Source organism: Papaver somniferum, chromosome 9 (genome assembly GCF_003573695.1).
Source record: "Papaver somniferum cultivar HN1 chromosome 9, ASM357369v1, whole genome shotgun sequence".
In the NCBI taxonomy this organism is placed as follows: domain Eukaryota; kingdom Viridiplantae; phylum Streptophyta; class Magnoliopsida; order Ranunculales; family Papaveraceae; genus Papaver; species Papaver somniferum.
Window position 1 is genome coordinate 37,519,028 of NC_039366.1, and position 15,951 is coordinate 37,534,978.

General features: G+C 35.3%; 1 protein-coding gene and 1 long non-coding RNA gene across 5 annotated transcripts; one reads left to right on the plus strand and one right to left on the minus strand.

Annotated features, from left to right (window-relative positions):
- Positions 1–2,361: 2,361 nt before the first annotated feature.
- Positions 2,362–6,428, minus strand: LOC113314251. 2 transcript variants are annotated; one of them, XR_003342334.1, is made up of 5 exons: positions 5,287–5,361; positions 4,861–5,039; positions 4,628–4,688; positions 3,783–4,025; positions 2,362–3,376 (listed from the first exon to the last, which is right to left on the minus strand). It is a non-coding gene; the product is annotated as an uncharacterized LOC113314251 (long non-coding RNA). The 2 variants fall into 2 exon arrangements; XR_003342335.1 differs by lacking the exons at positions 4,861–5,039; positions 5,287–5,361 and adding an exon at positions 6,148–6,428.
- Positions 6,429–14,253: 7,825 nt separating this feature from the next.
- LOC113309037 lies at positions 14,254–15,352 on the plus strand. Of its 3 annotated transcripts, none has more exons than XM_026557465.1 (3): positions 14,254–14,554; positions 14,809–14,862; positions 14,941–15,352. In XM_026557465.1, exons 1-3 carry the CDS (start codon positions 14,372–14,374, stop codon positions 15,172–15,174), a joined length of 471 nt encoding a protein of 156 aa, XP_026413250.1. In that variant the 5' UTR covers positions 14,254–14,371; the 3' UTR covers positions 15,175–15,352. The 3 variants fall into 3 exon arrangements, with proteins under 3 accessions (XP_026413250.1, XP_026413252.1, XP_026413251.1); XM_026557467.1 differs by having other exon boundaries at positions 14,957–15,352; XM_026557466.1 differs by lacking the exon at positions 14,809–14,862.
- Positions 15,353–15,951: the final 599 nt, after the last annotated feature.

Here is a 15,951-nt window from a genome sequence, read left to right on the forward strand (position 1 = left end):
AAACTTAAAATCACTGCCCTATCAACCATGGATGCTAATGAGGGTACCAAATTACCGGGGAGGGTACTAAAGTATATACTCTCTCCGTTCCATTTTAGATGATGTTTTTGTAGTTTTCACGCAGATTAAGAAATGAAGAGAGATGTGAAGATCTTCCATTTATACCCTTGAGAAAAGTCTTCAAACATTAAATGTTATTTGTGCATTTAAAAATAAACTTATAGTTCCAAGACAAAATGTAAGGGTGTTATTGGTAGTTTTGTGGAAAAATATGAAAACTTTCAAGTATTTTGGAACAAATAAATAACCTTAAAACATCATCTAAAATGGAACAGAGGGAATATAAGACAAAGTAGTTTTTAGTTGTCTCACCTGCACACTATGATACCCTCCCTAGTAATCAGGTAGACCCTATTAGTAATGTTGCTATCAACGGAAACATTGAAGTGTTTCGACCCATTTACGGTCTTTTAGATTTGTATGTAGTTAAATTTACTGTTACGGATAGAGGTGTAAATTGGGTTGTGCCAGCACGAGCACAGCCCAGCACAGCACGCTAAAATCTGAGCCCAGCCCAGCACATCACGTGATTCAGCCCAGCACGGTCCAGCATGTTAGTTTCATGGGTTGTGCTGGGTTAACCTAATCGGCACAGTAGCACGCCACAACACGCGGCACGGATAAGCACGTGGCCTAGCACAACACGTTATGAAAGCACGTCATAGCATGCACAACAACACAAGTATACCATATAACAAGGCATAATACATCACATTTTGTGTATATTTCACAAAAGAGTCACTATTGTAGCTAGTTTTTGACATTTTATGTTGGCATATTTTTATAACAACACATATAATACCTAAATATTTGGAAAATATATTCTAATATCGTTGTTATAATGTCGTTACCTATATTTGACTAGAACATTAATTTAGATGACAATGATCTAATTTTATATTTGATAGGCTATTTCTTTTTATTGAATAAACTTGTTAATTTTACTTGAAGTAATTTCAAATGATATGTTGTCTATTTAAATTTTCGTGATAATGTCCGACATAATGTATACATTAATTGATTTCAAATTGTTTATAACACGTGTGACAACACGGCACAGCACGACACAACACGTTTATTTGTGTGCTGTGCCCGTGGGCTATGCTGTGCTTAGCTTTTGACTAGTAAATCACAACACGGCACAGCATGTTTAAATCGTTGGCACAGCACAACACGACACATGGCACATGAAGCATGCGACTTCGTGTGCCGGGCTGTGCTGGGCCGACATGTTTTACACCTCTAGTTACGGACCCCATGAAAGCCTCATGGCGCGGTTAGATGGAGCATCTTTAAAAGATGGTATTTAAATGAAATGAAAACATGGAATTTGATTCGTGCCACAACATTACAAATTACGGAGTATAAGACTTTGGGTAGAGCCACTATTTGTGAGTCAATACCAGCGGCTGCGGTTTCTAGCTTGGACTTTATGGGAGAAAAGAAGTGATCAGAACTTTTGAAGCCAAATACAATAATAAGATTGGCAATAGTTGAATAACCCTTAAAGAATAGTACTATAATATGCACCCTAGACAAGATTTTTCTCGCGGGCGGATGTGAAGCCAAAATCCCCAAAATGCATCTATTTTACTTACTTACTAGTGTCAGTCCCGTGCGTTGCACGGGATTAAGTTAATTGAATTATTGTTTGTGCTGAAAATGTAGAGACGGGTTTCATCTATTGCGTCAAAATGTGAGTATTGGCAGCTCGGACAGTTGTAGCCGTAACTGAAACAACTGAGGTGAAAATTTAGTTCCATTTAATTGGATTATTACTTGAGCTGAAATTGTACCGACAGATTGTCGACCAATCTTTTGTCAATCCTCAGCAAGCATTTTGAAGTTGACAACTGACACATGGTTTACTACGTGCGGCCTCAAGTGATCTTAGTAGTTAGTACGATAAGTTTTACATTTGTACAAAACCCTCATTGTCTAACTTAGGGATTATAGATCATTGATACAATGATACTCATACTATGCTCTTTTCGTATACATTGGAAATGTCTCTTTGTCCATCGGAAAATAGTATGCTTATCCCTTCGTCCTAAGAAATATATGGCCTGCAAAACCAATTTATCATGACACTAATAAAGTGTACGAAACAATGTCAAGTAGAATTTTATTTCGAAAGAAACATGTTATTACTCTGATCACAGTATTTACAAATGTATCACAGCTTTACCAGAAATAATACGGGATACACTTACAACTGCTTTAAGTTTTAAATTATCAGTCAAATGAGGACCAAACAAAAGGACAGAACCTTTCTCAACTGTATACTAACAAAAATGGCTCAAATGAAATCAGTTGCTCATCGGATACAAAATGGTCTCCTAGAACAAAAATAAACTCAGTAATTACTGTGCAACAACTGTTGGATGAAATGAATATCTACCTGTGATATCACTAACAGTTTGGAACATGCATGACAATACCATAGGGTAATAGAAGAGATTACCATACTACATATACTGGTAACGTCTTTGGTGGTCATAGTAATCCAACTCCTCTCATTCCGCCGTGACCCCGCTTTTACGTACAACACCATCATTTCGGTGCCTGCTCATGTTGCAATATAACAGGAAGCAAGTATTTGGTAAGGAATAGAAATTGATTTCCTTTTTTTTTCTTCTGCCAATAGTTTCTTTAGTAGAACCCAAACTACAAACAAAAAAATATCTAAGTGAGTCAGATGCAAGAAATTGTTCGAATCTTTTTGAAACGGAGGGAGTAGTTCATCACTGCATTTACATCTACCCCATGAACTCAAATTTTATGCGACCAAAAAAATCCCACATTTTGTTCCTTCCATGTCAAAATAAGAAAATCAAAATCAACTCCAACTTTTTACGCCTTCCGCTCAAAGAAGATGTAATATTCTCTCATTCGATAAAGAGACCAACGACACTGGCAGCATCCACCCATGCTCATGTGTTCCATGGCTGTCAGTAGAGAGACGTTTGACATCCATGACTTCTACCTTATGTCTTCCATCTTAGCCTCACTTACCATCGAACTTGTTGTTTTCGTAGCATTTGCTGAGTTACCATGTTTTACAACATGTGATGTTTGGTGACCTAGCATATTGCGAGGAGTAGTTTTTCTCCATGAAACCAATAGTTGCAGTTCTCCTTTGATAACTCTCTGAAAACCTTGTCCACTTTATGAGGTTGTTGCTCAGGTGGCGGCATATCAAGACCCATCAGACATGCAATAACACTGGGGGAACGTCGTCCGGAAATTGATTTCCTTTCTCGTCTTCTGCCAATAGTTTCGTTATCCATGTTCCACTATTTCTCCTAGTCGAACCCTGTCTCAACTCAAACCCACAAAAAAAAAAGATCAAAGTGAGTCAGATGCATGAAATTAAAGTTTCTTTATCCATGTTCCACTATTAGGTTTTTTCGTTTCCTTTTCCATAGTGTATTATAAGGATACCTTGCACACACACTTAAGTAGATTAAGCACAGCATTGAAGTATCCAACTTTGAACACAAAAAGAAAGAATGAGATGCGAGTGTAACAAAAACAACATTAAACAATAAAAATTTGATGTAAAGAATAAGAGAAAACACACCAAAGGAAATTATGATTTTCTTAGACATTAGTTCTTGATGGTTTGATGATTTCTGGTCTAGATATCATACTAACGATCAACGAAGAAAATGAATTCATAAGGAAACGCATAGCAATTTTTCCATTGAATGAAGAATTACCTGATTTTTCTGGCAGGGGAGATGCAGTGTCAATCATGTTCACTTCTTCTGATATCTGCGAGAAAAATTGGTTTCAAAACCTGTAGATCCCAAAATCCAAGGCCTAAAATCATTCTCCAGACGTTCTTCTCATTATTTAAGCCTTGTAAACGTGTCAGTTGGCCGAACAAAGTGGTCGATTTTGTCTGCAAAAAAAAAAAAAGCCTTCGCTTACAACATCAACATGTGCATGGTAGAGGGAACCTGCAAAACAAATAACCAAGTAGATCAGATGAAAAATACTAAGCTGCGAGGGAAAAAAATCGTAGAAGAGAAGCAACATGGAGACCTCTATTAAAGTCTCTCATCTAAATCTGCACCTTGTCCACTAAATCTGAAGTGAACCTTATTTTCCAAGAAAAAAAGACCGATTCAAGATTAGCCAAAACAAAATCCTGAAAACTTTTAACATTAATGTAGAGATAATACATCTAAGAGAGTACACCACCTCTCTGCACCTCTAGAATTAGCTTATCCTTACAAACATTTAATTATCCATGATCATGTTCAACCTAGCTCCATCTAAGAGAGAGTACGCCACCATTTCATCGGATAAAAATTTACAGAAATAACGCCAAAGATCTCTTTTATTACCTTGTTTGGTCAAACAAATAACCAACAGAAAACATAAAATGAGAAAAATTAAGAAACAACGATTATACAAACACGATCAGCAAAAGGTGATGCAACAACAACCTAAATAAAGAACAATGTTAAGATTTGCAAAACTCGATTTATGTATAGTAAGACCTGCAAAAAAAAGGCCTTCGATATCACAACAGTATTTGCAAGAGTGATTTTGGTACCTTCATATATTGCTTTCCGTATGCTCGCTTACAACAGCAACATGTGCATGGTCGAGGGAACCTGCAAAACAAACAACCAAGTAGATCAGACGAAAAATACTAAACTGCGAGGGGAAAAATCGTAGAAGAGAAGCAACATGGAGACCTCTATTAAAGTCTCTCATCTATGTCAGTAGAAGGACCTCCGAAGCAAATAATAATCAAAAAGACAACTAACAATCATCAAGTATTACCCTGGCACTCCTTCACAGAGGTGGAGCAAGCCATAATTACAGCTGTTGACTGCGTATGCACACCGTGATTTTCAATATGGCTCCCTAAACTTTACATTTTCATTCAAATTAAGCAATTTCTGCTTTAGCGTTACATTTCTAGATTAATCCCAACTGTGAACCAACATTAATCGTTGTAACTAACAAAAAATAAAAAAAAAGAGTTAGTAAATTATGCAAGGGTTTTGAGCAGGAGTTGTCACAAATGCGATTGACAAATTTCGAAAAATAGATAGAAGAGAGAGGACTGAGGAGAGAGTTACGTCGAATCAGGTTATTTAATAGACCAAACCCTAATCTATGATGAGTTTGGTTTGAGAGCGCCCACTTATAAAAAGTAAAAGAAAAAAAAAGAACACTCAAAGAAGAAATCTGTGAAAATCGTACCCGATGAGAAGAAAAAGAGATCAAATGAGAACAGGGGTTTGAGGGCTGTGTATGTTAGTGGGAGGGTATTCAAAATCGCCAAAAACAGGAATAGAAACCCTACATTCCGAATAGATTGGGAAAAAGGGGGAGAATAGAATCGCTTGAGACGGCAATGAAAAGAGAACAAAAAAGAGAAAGATATTTAAAATTAGGGCTCTGGTTCTACTCAAATTATATACACAATCTGAAGTTCTAGATATCAAACTTTTACCCTAACTTTCAATGTGAGGCCAGCAATTTCTACTCAAATTATATACACAATCTGAGGTTCTGCCCATAAACATGTTTAAAACTTATATCTAAACCCGATAAAATATAGTGGCCAATCCCAGCTAGCTTGTCAATCCCCTCACATGTAAGATCTGTAGTTCTGTCGCTCATTTTTCTAGAATAAATGGAATATTCAATAGTAGTACAACTTCTCTAAACTCTATAAATGGTGAAAGAAAATGAAAAATAATGCACCTAAGGAAAAAGCAGATCATTCTGATTGTGTCTCAATACTGAACTTGATTTGTTTGATCACCAAAACCAATTTCATCGCCAAAGAAATAAGTAGTGCAAAACATCATCCTAGCTAATCTGCTCTCACAATTCAAAATCAGTGAACACTGTTCATTTCATTAATCATTAATAAATTGCACAACATTCTTAGATTTCTAAAACCAAAGGTGTCTATACAAAATTAAATTACAGAAATTGGGTGCTTAAGATTTACAAATACAAATTCTTGATGACATAAATTAAATGTTTGATATCTCAGGGTTTATACAAAAATATAACAACATTAATATTAGATATAGACAGTCTCCAACCTACCACACCATCGTTTGTCTTCCTCTTTTCATAAGAATCGGATGAGTGATTATAATGATGAATACCACCTAACAATGAAGAGAAAACCTCCAAAAAAAAATCAGCAGGTACAGGATTGTTATAAGAGGAAATATCATAATGCTTTTTCAATTCTGATCGGTTGTTGTTGTATCTTGATGACCACCAGATTCTCATAAACACCACCAATTTTCAATTTACAAAACTCCATTTAATTTCTTCAATTTCAGATCAAACAAGAACCCTAATTCCTTCTGCCTCTTTGGTCTCTCAGTGTGTAGATGTAGATCTCATTTGGAGACTAGGTCATTTTCTTTATATAGGTTGAGGCCGATTCCATGGTTCAGCTCTCATTTACAATTTTGTCCTTGTACCTAAACTTACGATTACAGACCCCACAGCCCTCTAGACGGATCATGGCGCATTTGGGTCATGGTTCGCGGTACCCGGCACTAATTCGATACGTCTAAAGTGTTTTACAGAAAATTTTGAATGTATTCTCATGTGGACGTCTTATACCTATAATCATCAGTCATAACTCGTGAATTATCAACTTTCACTAGTACAAACCTTCACATAGGCCACGTTTTTTGGTTTACAACCTAGCCACGTTTCGGGTTATTTGCGTGGCTATTGGTCATATGTATAACTATAGCCACGTTTTGTATTACCATGTAGCCATAATGCACCATTTGGTCATGATTTTAAACATAGATCTATCAATTGTAGCCATAAACACCTTTTGGTCATGGGTTTAAGTCTAGACCCATTACCCGTAGCCATTAGTGAGGATACGGTCACATTAAGCAATTCTGTAGTGTCGAATATATAGGTTGGTTTTAGACACGCCTATTAACTCGTGACAGAAATGAATCTGATTAAGCCACTTCAATTTATTTATGTGTCCGAATGGTTGGGCTCATTAGACACACATCTTGTGACTGAGACAAAAGGCTCTCCATGGCCATCAGCCATGTTTGGCTTTTGTTGATACTCAACTAAAGTCATGTGTATTAATGGAACCAGGTCAAGAACTCTAGGACCTGAACAATAGCCAATTCTTTTTCTCCATTTCTTTCCGCCCTCTAAGCTTTAGCGGGTCGTGACAATTTTGTTGGAAAGATGGACACTACAGAGACCCCAAATACAAAACTAGTATGGGACGGTTAATAATGACTGGCAGTATAAAATAACCCTACTAGACATAGCAGTTTGCAGCTGCTTTAAATTTGTCTGTACAGTTCATACTGATGGTGTAAGCTATGACTTGGTCCAACACCTTACAATGTGGTTGTAAACGATCACAACCATTAGACAAGACCCAACACCACATTGAGAAAATGATATAAAATATTGATAATTAGCACCTGTTTCATAGTATTAAGACCGGCGAATGCCTCTTTAATGATTGGTACACAAAATAGGATATCAACAAGATCTTCGAATAACAATGGAAACTAGGTATACAAATTGTACTTGCATATGATGGGTTCGTATGAAGGTCGTCAAATAATGTTCCTGCAATGCTTGGGAATTGGTTTTGGCAACTTGACAGCCACAACAGAAAGTACACCTGGCTGGGGAGAACCTCAGTTACCATAGCTTGTTGCAGATGCATATTCATGTGTGCATGACCTCTGCATCTCCTAAACATGCAATTGACCAGCTTAAATTTCATAAAAAATGGAAGAACAAAACAAGCATCTTACACAACACAATGACTCACTCCAAAATACATCATATTAATTTCATCAAAAATTATATTTACGCACAATTAGTATGACCCCGAGACAGTTGTGATTGTACATGGGTCATTAACAACACAAACAGCTGTACACTTCTATCATTCTATAATCCAAGAACACCCTAGTCCCCTTTTTTGTTTTATCCTATGTTGAATCTCTATCACATGTTAGATTTTTATGTTTCTTATTCTGGCATATAACTGCTGCATTTTGCACACAATATACCATCACTAAGTTATCTCTCTGCAATCTAAATAAGTGTTGGAGACGTATCCTGCCTATACAGATTATGAAAGTGAAGGATTTTGACCTTGTGCAGCTATAAATTTTGAAACCACTAACAAATATAAACATGCTTATGACACAAATGGAAACAAGTTTTTGCCATCAGTTCCAAACATGCATTAGAGGCTCCCGAACCTTGTGATCGAAAGCTTGTATATTTTCTAGACAAGCTGAATAATGGCGATGGACTTGTAGAAAATAACGGAACCTGCCAGGAGGGAACGACTGTAACCAAGCTGACTTTTAACCAGCTCTGGCTATAGTTGCCATGGGTTTGCGGTGGGATTTTGGGGTTTGTTCTTTTTTTTTTGCTTGTAAAGGAACGGAAATGGTGGTTTCTGTATTGGAGAACTATAGACTCTTATTCAGTTAAAATAGTTGAAGGATGTATTCATAAAAATTGATAGTTCTAAAAATGAGTTTTTTTCTACATCAATGAGAAAGATTACTATAGTTGCGATCTAAATAGGTTTCTATATCATTATCTAAGCAGTGACAACTGACAATTCAAGTCCTCTATCTTTCTAAAAATTCAATCATATCATAACCCAAAACAACAAAAAATTTAACAGAGAAGAACACTTATGCTATGGGTTTGCAAATAAAAGATTAGGTTTACCTCTTGAAGCTTCCATTTAAGTATCAAAAAACTGATTGCAATATCACGACAACAGCTTTCACAGTGACGCTTTCTTTGGTTTTAGTAAGCTATTTAATTCATGCCAAGCAATTTATCAAACATTTAGCATTTACCGAACTTGATAAGAATGAATAATTGTTGACTGTAAATCACCCTCAAATAATCTTATAAACAGTATCACAATTTTGAGTTTGTAAAACCCTACCACATCCAGTTAGTACTCAATAATGCCTATAAATGATGCAGAATCAAGAGAATATCCCCATAGCAGAGGAGAGCAGAAGTTCCGCGGATAAGGTCCTCGCTGCAGCAAGCCAAGCAAAAAGGTCAGGCAACAAAATAAAACAAGCCTTTTTCTCTAAATCGGACACCCCACTACACCTTTATTTGACTGTTCATCCACAAAAAAGGGTAGAGGAAGAAATGAGAGTTAAAAGCAAAATTCCTGTCATATACAACATGTAAGTCTAAGTAGTACAAGCAAATATTTTTGTGTTTTCCCAACTTTAGAAGCAACAATTCACTTCCGGTGTGGCTTAGAAATTGCAACAAAAACTCAAATTAAAATCACAGTCCACATATATAGAATCTCAGAATAGAGGGAGAATAGAGCCTAATAGTTTTTGCGATAAAACATGTCAGCCAAGTTATCATCTGTTGAGTACAACATCGTCTGTGTAAGTAGTTTCTTTAAAATTGGTCAAAGGATTCTTATCTCAAATTGTCACTAGTCAATAATGGGAGTATGGGACCTAATGCAATGAATTCTTAACCTTGGTCCTGCAGGCTATGAAAAAGAGCTAAATTTTAATTTTTAAGTCAATTCACATTAATACTAGTTAATGAAGAAAAGTTCAAATCAATTAAACAAGTTGGCAGGTGTTAGAGTTTAATGCTAAAGTTAAATCTATAAATAGTAGTCTGTAGCTGAGCCATTCTGCATATTCATTCATCAATAGAGTTGTTTAGTTAACCATGAATACATTCAATAAGACAACTAAAGTACCAGCATTTCTAACGTATCTTGTTTAGTTAACCATGAATACATTCAATAAAAACATACCCACCTCTATTGTCTTGGATCTCTATTTTTAAAAGTAATTATAGTAGCAAGTTTTCAAGTACAACAGTAGACAGACCCGCCAGAAATTTGGGACAGTCTGAACATTCTGTAAACTTTGCGCGCTCAAGTATTGCCACAGATCATTGGAGAAGACATTGCAAGAATAAACTGCCCTACCAGTTTCTAAGATTTCAAATTGAATGGTAACAGTTCGATCCTAAGTTTCTAAGCTGTCGACATAAACTGCGATTCAACCAAATCTAATTTTTCAGTTGGACACTAGTGACACATTGCTACTTGGACCATCCCCTGACAATGTACTCACACCATTCCAATAATTAAGATTCCAAAACATGTTATTGAAGTACCCTCTCCAACTCAAAGCCAAAAATCTCTAAATAACAAATACTCCTAACAATCACAACACTTCACACAGTCCAGATAGTCTTAATTATGAACCATTGAAAGTTTGATGTACCTTCATTCTGGGTTCAATCTGTGTAGGGATTTCGTTAAACCCTGGCTAACTCGACTTGGGAGAGCTATCATCCTTATTGTCTGCTTCTTATTTCCCTCTCCTCATGTTTTTAAACTTATCCTTCCAATCCTGCTTTCGGGTCAGTCATAGCACCAATACTCCCTAACTACACACCATATCCAAAAATGCAATGATTCAATAATTGCACACAACAATTCTACAGGAGTTCTACCAACTTATAATTTGAACTACAAGAACTTAGAACTTCAACACTGCACAAGCCCTGTTAATTATAATCAAACCATCATGACATCACACTCATGTGTACTCAGCAAGTTTGTGAATAAGAAAAAGTGATTCATCTCCTGAAACATTGAACAGGGAAAAAACTTTTCAACAACTCAACAAATTTTAAATCAAATCATACCCATAATCTGAAAATTTCAATAATCAAATCTATAATCAGCCATAAACAATATGAGAATAATAAATAGACCTAGATTTTATTGATTTTGAATTGATTCACATGAATTCAATCAAATAATAATTCACATAATTAATAATGAAAAACAGATCTTCATACCTCCGAAATCAGTGTACGATTATAGGAAAAAAGATAAATCGATATATCATCTTTTTCTCCATCTTCAAATCTCTGACAAATCAATAACTTACAAGAGAAAATCTTAGATTACCAGATTGGTTTTGATTTATGGTTGATTAACCACTCAGAGAGGTATTGTGTTCTGATTTTGTTGAGAAAAATAGTACTCTGCTTCTTGTTTATTGATATTTTGGTGGTTTAGTGGTGAAGTTAGTTTTCTCGGAGGCTTCGAGGTTCGAAAGATAAAAAAGAGTGTAACCAAAGAGGGAGGAATATAATAAGACTTGGTTAGGGTTTTGAGGTTAAAAAACTATTGAAATTTAGGAGGAAATATTGCGCCAAAATTTCGTTGTTCCCGCCCATGGAGATCGCAGTTTTCCCTCCTTTGTGTAAGATTGATCCATATGAGTTTTTGTGTTTGCATTTATATTCGTTCAATTAAAGATTTTGATTTTCTATTGGTCGAATAAACACCATACAGATTGTGTGACTTAAATACCACCTGTCAAACCATGATTGATACCACATACCACATCAAAAATAAATTTTACGAAATATATAACTAACATATGTTCAATTTTGTAAAAAAAAAAGAAAAAAAAATGGGAGATCAAATTGATGATTATGTGATCCAAGTTTGTGGTTTCTTACTGCAGGTCGATGTATGACTAATGAATCTATTGATATCAAACGAAGTCCCTCGACGAATTCTAATAAATCATTTAAAATGGGGTGAGGCTAGACGAAGTTTGTACTTGAATAAAAATATAAATATTTAAACCGACCAGAAAAAAACTAAATATTTAAGCATAAAAAAACTCGGGCTAGCTGAAATAAAATTCAAAGTCCAAAATTGATGAATAAAGGTGTCATTGAGTGAGACCGAAGTTAATAAGATCCAGTGAACTTGAGTAAAATTAGATTCGATTGGATGTAATCTAATTCCAACCGTTTTCTTGGTTGTTTTTTAGTTTTTATACCAAAAGAAATATATTTAAATTAAGCAACACTTGCAAGAAGTTGTTCCTCCAGTAATCTGAGGCTAATAATGTTAGGTGGATCAGTAATCGGATCCTTAAATTTGTGGATAATTAGTCACAATAAGCATTATCCAATGATCGTGGGATAAAAGGTAGTACAATGTGTCTGAACTAGAAGGGATTGGGTGGGTAATCGGTCATATTATGTATCATCAAGTAATTTTGAGTATGATTTGATGGAATGAAGAAAAATTCTCAGTAAAGTTGGATTAAATTTGTGGATAACCATTCAAAGTAAGCGTTACTCAATGATTGTGAAAGAAAGTTGAATATAATTGGATTAAATTAAATGGAATTAGGTAGATAATATACCATATTGAGTATGGGTATGAGCATGATCATGTGATTTTAAATATGATTTAATGAAATTGAGCAACATTGAGTAGAACTGGAATAACTTTGTGGATACTCAAGCATTATCCAACGATTGCCGAAGAAAGTTGAGTATAATTGGATTGATTAAGATGGATTCGAGTGAATGATCAGTTAAACTGAGTATTATCTAGTGCATTTAAATCCAAAAAAAAAAATACAAAATATGAATGCATATCGAAAAAATTATTGTGAAACTGAAACATGAATTGATACGCCGAGAAAAACTATCAATTTAAACAAAAATATTCGGAAAATTATAAACTCCTATGAAACAATATCTCATGTCGAAGAAAATTAATAAAAGTGCACCCATTAAAAAAATAGCCAATAAGAAGATTAAATCGAAGTTTGTGATCCGTAATTGGGTTAATTTACACTAAGATATCTAGCGTCCAATACGATCACACAGGATCGAACGAAATCCAAAACCATATAAATAATTTTTGGCATTTTTTTTGAAGCATATAATAACGTTATTAATAAACTAGAAAGAAATTGTACACGAATATGTTGTGCTTAAGGAGTCAGCTAATACAATTTGGTCCATAAAAATTGGGACAATATGGTTTCATCTTGTAGTCGAGAATGAACCTGGATGGCTTCCGTCTACTGCTTGGTTTGATAATCTATACGACGTCAGGTTTCCCTCTCGGTGGTTCTGATTTAGTGTTTTATGTGAAAGTAATCTTATCCAATACTTATTTTTGATATCATACCTGAGATATATCAAGACACCCTTTGGTATATTGTCTTCTGTTACCGTCCTTGTCTTTGTCCCTATGATCCTGGTTCAGGTTAAACTATAAAATTAAAGAGAACCAACTTAAAAATAAAATGAATTCCCATATATTAGCTAAAATGTTAAAATGTATTTGCATTATGCTTTAATACCCCCTGGACAATTATGTCAACTGACTCAAGTCTGATGAAACAACATTGCTGATGGGGGTGTTATATTGCTTGGGATGTACCCAAAACCAAATAAGACAAAACACCAATTCCCTTTGGTTTGGTACACCCTCCATCAATATGCTACCTCCAATTAGAAGCCATGAAAAAATACCAAAACATTTTAAAGATGCGTTTTTGAAATCCAGCATTTTCATGATCGCTAAAAGTTGTTACCACTTCTGCTAAGGACGGATACCAATCCAAGATCCAACGGTTGAGATTACTTTGTCCTATATGGATTGGTACCCGCCCCTAGCAGTAGCGGTATCAGCCTTTAGCAATTGTGGCATCTTCGTCATTTTCCGAATTCATTTTTATTAGGTTTACATAAATTACACACATTTGCTCCTTGCTTTGTTTTCTCCTCCTCCAGCAACCCTAAGAAGAAAAAAAAAACAGTATGCAGCGGCGCAAGATCTGTCTCTAACTTTCCCCAGAAATCCTCTCCTTTCCCTTCAAATCAAATCTAAAAACACTGTTAACTACTGAGACCGAGAAGAAAGTTCATCGACAAAGCTATTTACGAATCAAAACTGAAAACTCGATGGGCTGATCGAAGTAGAAGAAGATGGTGTTCTTCAGTTACTGCAACTCAAACAAGAAAATGGTATTCAAGGTTAGTTAGTCCATCTCGCTCTACTGTTTTTCACGTTACATACAAGTCTCAATAGATTTACATTTTATAGTTGTTTTCTCTGTGTAGATTCATAAGAAGAAGAAGCCCTAACATGGGTTCCTTTTGGGTTCTGTATACGGGGTTCGTATTTCTTAAAACCCCCTTTTTTTACAAGCCCTAGTCTAAATTTAGCATCAATTCTTTCAGAGCCTTATTCTTCTCCGTGTTTAAGAAAGAGAATTTTTTCATTGAATTCCCACTTTATTTTTCTTTTTGGAATTTTACCGAAAAAAATGGAATCATATTTTTCGTACATTTTCTGTTCAATTCTTGTGCTTTAGAGAAATTTTGTTTTTTGGTTTTGCTGATTTGGGATTTGGTGGTGTTAAAGGATGCGGAGCTTGCCCAAGTAATGGAAGGATCAATTGATTATGATCCCATTACTCCTGAACTGTATCAAAGGGTATCTTCAATAATCCATGTGAAAGAGGAAGATGTCATTACCATCTCTTGTTCACTAATGAATTCTGGTTATCTTTGTCGTCTTTTGAGGTTACTGGCAGGGCAGTTCAAAATTTATTTCAAACATTCAAGGGTAAGATTTTATTTTTCCTTAATCTTTTGCTTTGTAATTAATTTGGCTTGATTTGTTACCAGTATCTCAAATCAACATCCACATTATTCGTCGCTTCGGTAAGGAACCACAAAACAATTACTAACTTTATTTATTATAGAAACTGGCCTATTAAAAAGTAATGGAGAGAGTAGTATTAGAGAACAGAACTATAATTTCCTAGTAATGTTTGTCGATTCGAGATGTTTTAATAGCAGAATACCTCACTTTGACAGGTTGCCATTGTTGTGGCTAGTATGTGTTCACAATTTTGCTCTCTAGGTACCATGGTAAATATAATTTCTTTGTCTTGATGTTCACCTCATCTTTTATATAGATTGAAATCTTACTATCGGAATTGGTTGAAGTCTTCTTATTATGCAGGGTACTTCTCGGGTGACAAAAAATCCCAAGCACAACAGCAGGGTACTTCTAGGGTGACAAAAAATCCCAAGCACAACAGCCTGAAGCTAAAGTCATATTGGCTTGCATACCAGGAGCTGATCCAAGTTTACTTCGAAGCGACTGATGTTATTATCAACTCTATCATTGTTTCTCAGTGTAGTGTTAAGTGGACTACCACTCCTGTAATAATAGATTGATAATTTTATTCAAGTTTTGCTCGATTCTATGCTTGTAAGTTTGGTAACAGGTCTTGTAACTTTATGGTCGATATACTTGCAATTTTATGCCAAGTGTCCAAGTCCTGGATGAATGGTCATTGTTATCGCATTTCCTTATGTTAAAGAGGCTTTGGTCAGTGATGTAACTACCCTTTATTATTAAAATAAATAAATAAATAATATTTTGATGTTTTGAATATTTTCGCTTCTAATTGTACATTTTTTGGGGGAAGAAATAGCGGTTCGGTAGATTCATATATATCAGTAGCGTAATTTGGAGGGTTAAGCCATGGTTGTACCAAATATCACCCGAAACTATACATTGTCAATATGCCACATTATACTCTGCCATCGTTAAAATGAATCCATGTGGCCTTAAGGTATACATTAACCACGTTCAAAGCTTATTGTGTGTCCATAAGAAATTTATGGCCATGGTTTTACTGGTTCCCTGTGTCGTGAAGATATACAATAGCCACGTTAAAAAAAATTGTGTGTCCTTAGAAAATTTATCGCCATGGTGCTACAAGTTTAATGCAGCGGTAAGTCATGAATTGGCCACGATAAAACAAATTTTACGTGTCTAATTGATAGCAAAGGCCAGGGTTAAAATAAAATCTATGTGGCTTTAAGGTAAACTCTAGCCACGGTCAAATTAAATTGTGTGTCTATAAGGATCCTATGGCCATGGTGATAGTGAAAATGCTTAACTACAAAAAAAATAATGAGTACCATATAGACACGGTTTTAGAGTTA

What these genes read in the sequence shown, in the direction of transcription:
- LOC113309037 (XM_026557465.1), top strand. Translation starts at nt 14,372, where the DNA reads ATGGAAGGATCAATTGATTATGATCCCATTACTCCTGAACTGTATCAA. An exon ending in TTTATTTCAAACATTCAAGG is followed by an intron (nt 14,555 to 14,808) that starts GTAAGATTTTAT and finishes TCACTTTGACAG; the next exon opens with GTTGCCATTGTTGTGGCTAG. An exon ending in TTTGCTCTCTAGGTACCATG is followed by an intron (nt 14,863 to 14,940) that starts GTAAATATAATT and finishes AATTGGTTGAAG; the next exon opens with TCTTCTTATTATGCAGGGTA.